The sequence below is a fragment of the Echinops telfairi genome, unplaced genomic scaffold (assembly GCF_000313985.2).
Source record: "Echinops telfairi isolate 266 unplaced genomic scaffold, ASM31398v2 ScPeMD7_2;HRSCAF=8, whole genome shotgun sequence".
Taxonomy (NCBI): domain Eukaryota; kingdom Metazoa; phylum Chordata; class Mammalia; order Afrosoricida; family Tenrecidae; genus Echinops; species Echinops telfairi.
Window position 1 is genome coordinate 50,611,347 of NW_022103898.1, and position 9,278 is coordinate 50,620,624.

General features: G+C 35.2%; 1 protein-coding gene across 1 annotated transcript in view; it reads right to left on the reverse strand.

Annotated features, from left to right (window-relative positions):
• Positions 1–9,278, reverse strand: part of PTPRQ (protein tyrosine phosphatase receptor type Q) — a 276,229-nt gene that overhangs the window by 217,868 nt on the left and 49,083 nt on the right. The window contains 1 exon segment of the mRNA XM_045288666.1: positions 5,497–5,566. Coding sequence (XP_045144601.1) covers positions 5,497–5,566 — 70 coding nt within the window.

A 9,278-nucleotide genomic window follows, 5' to 3' on the forward strand; every position in this document is an offset into this window, starting at 1 on the left:
CCAAATAAATGCTAAAAAAAGAGTAATGACTGCTTAAGTTGGTTTTAATAATAAATGTGTTACTGAAATATCTCAGAATTATATAATTAAAATATTAGAAAATAAAGAATTAAAATAATCATTCAACAATTTTCTAGAAAAAACAAAAGCCCATTTCTTATATGTATAAAATCTCTATTGCCTAACTTCTAGTGGGAACTTACCAAACAGATTTTGATTATGAGGTTTTCAGTTTTATAAATCCTCATAAAATTAACTTTCTTCTGAACTGTATGACGCTTTGCTATCAATTATTAACTATGCTACAAAACAATCTTGTATTATTGCGCTGAAATGACATCAACAGAAGTCAGCTTGAAGGGAACTTAGGCCCATTGATTTTAAAGTAATTATGAAAATCTAATAAAGTAGGATATAAGTATCTTTTAGTATATAGAACAGGCATGGCAGTTATTATTGAAGTAAAGAAAAACAGAAATCATATCTAGTGTAAAACAATAAGTGATAGTAAAGCTTTCTAGTATTAAGATAATATGTAACTATTATACAGATAAAAACCAAAATATTGGTCAAAGGCAAAAGTTTAATTACAGCTTTATATTAAGTTAAGATCTAGGAAATAGGGGTGTGTGAGAGTGATGTGAGGTAAATGAAGGGAATTAAGAAACATCAGTCCATGTTTTTTAAAGCAAAAACACATTATTCGGAATAATTAACCATTAAAAATGGATGGAATAGTATTTTCCAAAGAAATTACATCTATCAAATTAATTACTTAAGATGATAATGACAATATGACTATTTTCTCATATTAAAGATATAGCATTTCAATTTCATGGGTAGATTTAAATATAATAACATAAAATATTAAAATGTTCATGTAAAAATCTAATAGCATAAAATAAAAACTTTTGCAATATGTATGATGTTGTAGAATTATAACAAATATATCATGAATCATAATTATCCTTTTAAATTCTTTTTGTACTCATATTTTTGTAAGTATGATTAAAGGGTTTATATATCAAAAGCAAATGTTAAACTAGTTGACATATTTCCCAATAAGCCACAATAATAGTCAGCTAGGAGTACCGAAATGTAGAGAAATTTGGAAAGTATAAGGTAATTGAGAGTTGAATAATTCCCAAACACTTTATGTTTAAAAATTAGAAAAGTGGACCACACATGTTAAATGCATAGAAAGCAACAAAAATGTTAAACAGAATTTACTGAAAAAGTGAAAATTTTTGTTAACTTACATTAAATTATTTTATAACAATAAAATTATAAGCCTGTGTGTTTCCTCTGTGTGATTTCATTAGTTTCGGAGATTAATCCTAAACTATAGTGTAATCAGTAGATATTTCTATATTTTAACTGTTCTGAATTTTGTTGTTTTCTAGATGCCTATGTACCAGAATCCTATTATCTCTTTTTTCTTATTTTAGTAATTTTATTGACATATAATTTATGTATCATATTCAATGGTTTAAATATATTAGAGAGTTTGCAATCATCACCAAAATCAATTTTACAATATTTTACCCATTTTTGTACTCATTATTTCCCCACTCTTCCTTATCTTCCCTTGCCATAACTGTAAGAATCTATTAATCTAGTTACTGTCTCTATAGGTTTACCTATCCTGGATTTCATATGAAGGAAGACATTTTTTAAATCCCAGAATAAAACACAGAAAAACTTCAGTCCAAAAGAAAGCAGAAAATAATAAAATTGAATAAATTCAAAATGGGTCAAAAGGGAAAACAAATGATTATGTTTAATTTTAACCAAACTATATCTGCATTACTTCACTGTCCAGTACCCTCTGTCTGAGTGCAAGTCTCTTCACATCCCTAGTCAATGGTCCAAGGGAATTCAATGGAGGTTTAATTTCCATAGGGACTCTGAAATGGGGACTTTGGGAACTGTCATCCATAGCCTTCTGCAAACCAGGTGCTCAGAATTTATTCTCTAATACAATTCCCTCCTGCGAGCTTAGATTTTATTATTTAAAATCCTTTGCTCACACAGGCTGGTGTCTTTCTTCTGTTTGGACTTTACTGACACCTCACTTCAATAGATACTTGGTTTAAGACAAGCTTTTAAGACCCTAGACACTATTCTGTGTGAGAGCTGATTGACCATCTGATTTCTTCCCTACACTTTGCTATAGCATCCATATTTTCAGTGATCTCTTCATGAGAGTAAGTTTTATATCTCCTGTATTTTTTTTATAGAACTGTCTATTTTGACCCAAGAAAAAATATTATATGGAACTACTAAATATTATTCTTACATGTCATTTCATTTTTCAGACTTAGTACACATCTTAGTGTGCTAAAACTTAGTAACATGAAAAAACAAGTATGTGGAAATATCTACAAGTTTTCATAATGTAGAATGCATTATTTCAAAATATAAAATATAGAGTCATAAGGGATTTTTATAAAACCACTAAGTCAGTGTTGATAGGGTCTGTAGAGTTGGTTCCAATGCACAATGACCCTACATGAAGCAGAACAAAATATTCTCTGACCCATCTTCAAATTTTTTGTTATGTTTGACTTCATTATTGCAGCCACCATGTCAATCCATATTCTAAAGGGTCTTATTCTTTATAGCTTACTCTCTACTTTGCCAAGCACGATATCCCTTCCCCGGTACTAATCCTAAGAGTTCATATTTCATATTCAAAGTATCTAAGAGAAAATCATTTTAGCTGTACTTCCTCTGAGACAGATTTGTTTCATCTTCTGGCAGTTGGTGGTGCTTTCAATATTCTTCGTCAACACCATAATCCCAAATGCACCAATCTTCTCTGGTCTTCCTTGTTCGTTGCCAGCATTCACATGCATCACAGGTGACTGAGGCCCTGTAGCATATTAAAGAGGTCTTGAGCAGCATGTGTGCCCAGTGCAATCCATCATTTGATCTCTGGACTGCTGCTACCATGAGGTTGGTTGTGAATTCATTTAAAACAAAATCATTGACAACTTCAATATTATTTTGGTTTATAATGATATTATCTATGGCCCAGTTGTGACACTTTTTGTTTCTTTATAGTGAGCTTCAATTTATACTGAAAGATATAGTCTCTGATCTTCAGCAAATGCCTCAAATCCTCCTCACTTTCAGGACACAAGGTTGTGTCATCTTTATAGGGCAGGATATCAATGAGCCTTCTTCTGATCCTGGTTCTGTGTTGGTCTTCATATAAGTTTGAATTCTGGGATTATTTGCTTAGCATATAGACTGAATATGAATGGTGAAAGGATATAATCCTGACATATGTCTCTTGTGATTTTGAACCATGTAGCATCCTGTTACTCTGTTCCTCCAGGTCCATGTACAGGTTCCACATGAGCACGATGAAGTGCTCTAGAATTCTCACTTTTTCAAGACTAAAGCTTGATATAATGTGCACAGTAAGATTCCTTTGCATGGTCAATAAAATACAAGTAAATATTTTTTCTGGAATTCCATACTTTCCACCAAGATCCATCTGACATTGGCAATAATATCCCTCTTGGATCAAGTCATCTTCTGATTTTGGACAGTGAGGAAAACTGAGGCCCTGGAAGGGAGTATCAAAGGCCTCATTTCTACGCTCATACCCACAGAGCTTGGAAGACTGGCTCTAGCGGGAGAAGATAAAACCTAAAACACATTCTCACACTGAAAATCATCCCCTCGATAGCCCCCCTAAAGGTGCGAACATAAAAGTTGTCTCCTGCATGCACTTGGCTGCTCACTCTGCGGCTGAAGACTGCCTGTCTTTAAGGGCAATCGGATGCTTTTGTCCTTCCCACCCCAAGTGCAGCTGACTCCCTTCTGATGCCTCCTTCTGACACTGACCATAGATTGTTCCCCCCTGGAGAGAGCTCAGGGACATCCAAGGTTAAGCCACTGTCCACTCCATTACGTATGTGCCTGCTGAAAGCTTGCAAGCCTCAGGACTACATAAACCCATTGGAAAATATATTAGCTCTCTTGATTCCAGTATCAGGACAAGCCCTTGTGCCCTGCTGTCACCCTTTTCCCCATAATTGCACACACTGTTCCTCAGAACCTGTTTGGTTGTCGGGCTGGATACCACAGGACAGACTTTCTGGCAGCTCCCTATTTAACTGCTGCAGCCATTGTTGAATTATTTCAGCAAGATTTTACTTTCATATTATAATAATGACGCTGTTTAATATTCTCACTTTCTGTTGGTCACTTGTCTTTAAAGCGGCCTGAACACAGATCTCTTCCATTGAGTTGTCCGAGAGCTGTCTTCCAGAGGTCTTGGCAGGGAACAGTGAGCACGTGCAGAGCTTCGCCAGTTGGTTGAGATATTTCCACTGAATTCCTGAAGGTTCTTGATCACATGCTCCTTCTTGAAATGGTTGATTGTCAACCAGTGTTGTTTGGTACCATGTCTGTGTGTTTCTTCTAGCTTCCTTTGACGCTTCTTGCACTGTGCACTATTTTGCCCAGGGATCGTTAAATATTATCCTTCAGTTGTACAGGCTTTCACCCCAGTTCTTTCAGTTTGAGATGCTTGATGTTTTCTTGCTTTTCTAACTCTAAGTCTTTTCACATTTGTTTTAATACTCTGTCTTCTCAAGCTGCCCTTTGAAATCCTCTGTTCAGCATATTTACTTCATCATTACCTCCGTTTTCTTTACATGTGAGAACACGTTTCACAATCTCTTTGGACAACTACTTTGGTCTTTCTTTCCTTTATTTTTATTTCATGTTCTTAATCCCACCACTCATCAAGTCAGACTCATACTGACCTTATGTGACCTTATAGTCCAACGTGGAACTGTTCCTGAGAACTTGTGGTACTGGACATTTTTACAAGAGTAAACAGCTTTCTCTTTCTCCACAGAGAGGCAGAGGGATTTGTGGTTAGCAGTTCAACTCACTGTGCCACAAGGGCTCCTAACAGTAATTAAAAAACAAATACCCTCACTGCCGTCAAGTTGATTCTGACTCATAATGACTGTACAGGACCAGTTTCTTGAGATATTTCTGCCCCTGTGGGTTTCTGAGACGGTACATTTGCACAGAAGTAGAAAGCCTCATCTTCCAATCGCAAACTGATTGGTGATTTTGAACTGCTGACCTTGTGGTTAGTAGCCCAATGTATAACCACTACACCATGGTCACATAGACATACATTAATGAGCTACAACAACCCCAAAAGAACACACTAAAGTGCACCAAAATGGTAACACAGTGTCTTTGTTTTATTATACACTTGGGACACAGATAATGATCATTGCATATTTGTTATTTTCTCAAATAACTCTTGCTACTTTTATAGCCAGAATAAATACTTCAATAAATAATTTAGTCCTCCAAAAATGCTCTAAAAATAATTGAATATCCAAGCTCTTAAGAATGTTATGGTTTTTAATGTCTGATTTTGTTTATAACACTATTTAATTTAACTGAAAAACTTATAACTACATTAATTTATTGTAAAAGATTTTGGAAAATTACCACTTTCTGCAGTTTGAAAGAGAAAGGGGTCACTAAATACTCCGATGCCAGCACTATTTTCAGCGGCAACCTAGAATTAAAAAAATTAATTATGGTCAAACTGTTTGCTAAATGGTATCTGAAATAATTAAACTTTGATTTTTATAATATAGATACTGATGGTAATTTTTTCCATTCTACAATATCCTCAATGTAGAAGGCATAGTATTTCTCCTAAAACCATGTTTGTATATACTTTGATTCAATAGATTATCCCAATTCCTAGGTAAGAAATCAATAATCAAATATTTATAGTAATAAGTTATTTTTGGGAGCTGCTGTGTAATAGGCAATCATGTATGGTTGTTAAGTATCTCATTTTATTCATGGAACCAAAGTATAACATATCATTATCATCTGGGGTTTAAAATATCTAATTTTATTCACAGAACCAAAGTATAACATACCATTATCATTTGGGCTTTAAAATATCTCATTTTATTCATAAATTAAAATGTAATATATGATTGTCAACATTTTTAGATGACACAACTAGTCAAAAGAAGTTAAGTAACTTGTCTAAGATCACACAAGACTGAGAGGTAGAAGCAGAATTGACTTAAAATTATGCTTATTTACAAATTTCAACCTTGTCTACTACATCTACTCTGCATCAGAAATTATTTTTATAATGGAGTTTCAAAAAGTTCATGGAAAATACGGAATTTAAAGATAATGGGATTTTCACACAACTTTTTAAAAAGCTCACTCATAATTTTATAATGAATACAAAAGGCCATGTATATAGTAACTGACTTTGCAATTTGCAATTTAATTAGGTAAATATTCGAGAAAACCTTTTAAAGACAATAATTAAGTCTAATTAATAATTTAGACTAAGTGCCCTGAAATTTAAGGGATGGGAAATTATTCTGGCTACAGGAGGGCAGACAAATACATATACATAGAAGAGGCAGAGAAAGTGTCATCAGTGAGAACAATGGATCATTGGGAATTGGGCTCTGAATGATAACTGAGCTTTGAGAAGAGAGAAAATGACATTCTAGTGAAAGAGACAAATCAGAAATATAACAGCCATATTTTTGCAGCTGCATAATTTGTGAAAAATGAAATGTCATGGCTGTGTTTGCTATTAGAAAGCTGTTTCTTGGGGTTTTTTTGTAACGATGGATAAAATATCCAATACTATCCCAAATGCTAGCAATGGAATAATAGAAAGTAAAATGTGCACGATTGTTTCAGAGTAATAGATGTTCTTGTCAATTAAAAAAGAAGATTATTTTGATATAAGTTTAATGAAAATAGAAGTAATAAAAAAGGAAGCATGGTATAAATTGTCTCTTTCTAGTTATACCATTGAATAAACCTAATCAAATCCTATTGCCATCAAGTCTTTTCTGACTCACAGTGGCCCTACCTAAGGTTTCTGAGTCTGTCAATCTTTATAAGAGAAGACAGCCTCCTCTTTCTCCAGAGGACTAGTTGGTGGGTTTGAACTGTCGGTGCTGTGGTTAAGAACCATGTCTAACCATGGCACCATCATGCCTCCTAGGTGTGGTAAAAATCAAGTCCTTCTGAGTTCCAGGTATCTTTTTAAGAAAGGGCTACAAAGAGTTCATGGAAAAATACATTATCGTTGCATGAAATTTTCCCACAAGCTTTTTTGAAGTCCCCTCATATAGTTTGTAGTATGTGGTGATTCCCTCTTTTTTGGTGGGTGTCTGTGTGATAATTTTTATATCTTTACTTTTCTTTTTAACTAGGAGCTCTGGTGGCATAGAGGTTACACATGGGAATGCTAACTACAAGGTTAGAAGTTTGAAACCAGCAGCCACTCTGTGTGAAAAAGATGTGGCTTTTACTCATACAAAGAGTATCAGTCTCGGAAACCCACTGGGGCAGTTCTATCCTGTCTGAAGGGTCCCTAGAAGGTAAAATGGACTCAATTGCAGTGAGTTTAGCTTTTTTACAAGTAGGAATCTAGGAAAATGGGAAACCATCAAAAAGGAAATGGAAGCCACCAAAAGAGGAATATCCTAGGCTGCAATGGACTGCTATTGGCTATGCCCATGAAGTGAACTAAAAGGGGGGCATAGCTGACCTTCTCTAGGAGAAGGAGAATCCAACTCCTGACCAGACCAAAGCCTCTTGCCACAAGTCAGGATCAGTCACCGCGTAGTTACAGTCATTGGTCTATGGCAACACCACACCTCAGCCAGTAATGAAATCTCTTTCCAGTTTTCAACCTCTTATCCACATGGTCCCTTGGCCTTTGCGTCCATGGGCCAGGAAGTTAACCTGCTGCTCTGCTTTACAGTTGTAATATTTCAGTGCTGCTCCCCTGCACTATTCAATGTCCTCCTTGATGCTGCCCCTAGAACTGGCCTCTACCACTTCAGACAGAGATCTCAATGTGCCCCCATGATGACTCTTCTTCCTTGATGGTCCTGCTTGCCTTCCCTGTACCAAATCAAATCAAATGGATTTCTCTGTGCTTGCTTCTGAGATGGCTCATTATTATGATCAAGAGAATGGGAAAATTGACTAATCCTCTCTAATAGTTTATTTGCATAGTCCTGCCCAGTCACGCACTGGCACTTATTGAGACATGGACAGAAGAGCTATAGTAAGAAAGTTCACTTCATCACAGCCATTTTAGTCAGGCAACCATATGACTTACTATGTCAGCCATGCGAAATCAAAGAGGAATGGTGTTGTATGCATGGTTAAAAGGAATATTTTAATATATATCTTAAATACAATAATGCTCTTATGAAAGAATAACAGCAATATCCATATAAGGAAGTGAAATTAACACTAATATTATCCAATACTAGTTACATCAGTTCAATGTTATTAGTTCAATGTTACACCCAAACCACTAAAGTTAGAGTTGAAGAAATTGAAAAATTCGACCAACTTCTTCAGTCCAAAATTGATCAAACATCAGTCAAGATGCATTAATAATTAGTGGTCATTGGAATGTGAAAGTTGGAAACAAGGAGGAAGGTGAATAGTTGGAAACTATGGTCTTGGTGGTAGAAAGAAAGCTGGAGAGAGTACGGTAGAGTTTTGAAAGACTAATGACTTCTTCATTTCAAATACGTTTTTCCCACAACAACATGAATTACAATACAAATAGACTTTGCCAGATGGAGTATGTAGGCATCAAATAGACTAGTTCTATGGAAATGCACAATGGAGAAGTTCAATGTCATCAGCCAAGATTAGAGATCAACTGTGGAATAGACCATCAATTGCTCATGTGCATGTTCAGGTTGAAAGTTGTAAGACGATTTTTAAAACGTCCATGACAACCAAAATACGACCTTGAGTATATTCCACCTCAATTTTGAAAACATTTCAAAAACAGATTTGATTAACTGATCACTTATGAGTTGATGAGTTGTGGGATTGAGAACATCATACAGGATGAAAAGGTCATTAAAAATAAAGAGAAGAAAGAAAAAACCAAAGTGGATGTTAGAAAAGATTGTGAAGCTTGTTTTCAATTGTAGAGTAACTAAGGCAAATGGAAGCAATGTTGGAGTAAAAGATCTGAACAGAAATTTTCAAAAAGCCGTTTGAGAGCACTGCAGGCTATTGTAATGAACTGTGCAAAGACCTAAAAGTAGAAAGCCACAAAAGGAACAACGCTCACCATATCTCAAGCTGAAAGCATTGAAGAAAGAATAGAGTCTCGCGTTGTAAGACTGAAGGGTGAGTCCTTCTACTCCCATAGTTACAATCTTGAAAACCCACATGAGTAGTTCTAAAGTTCT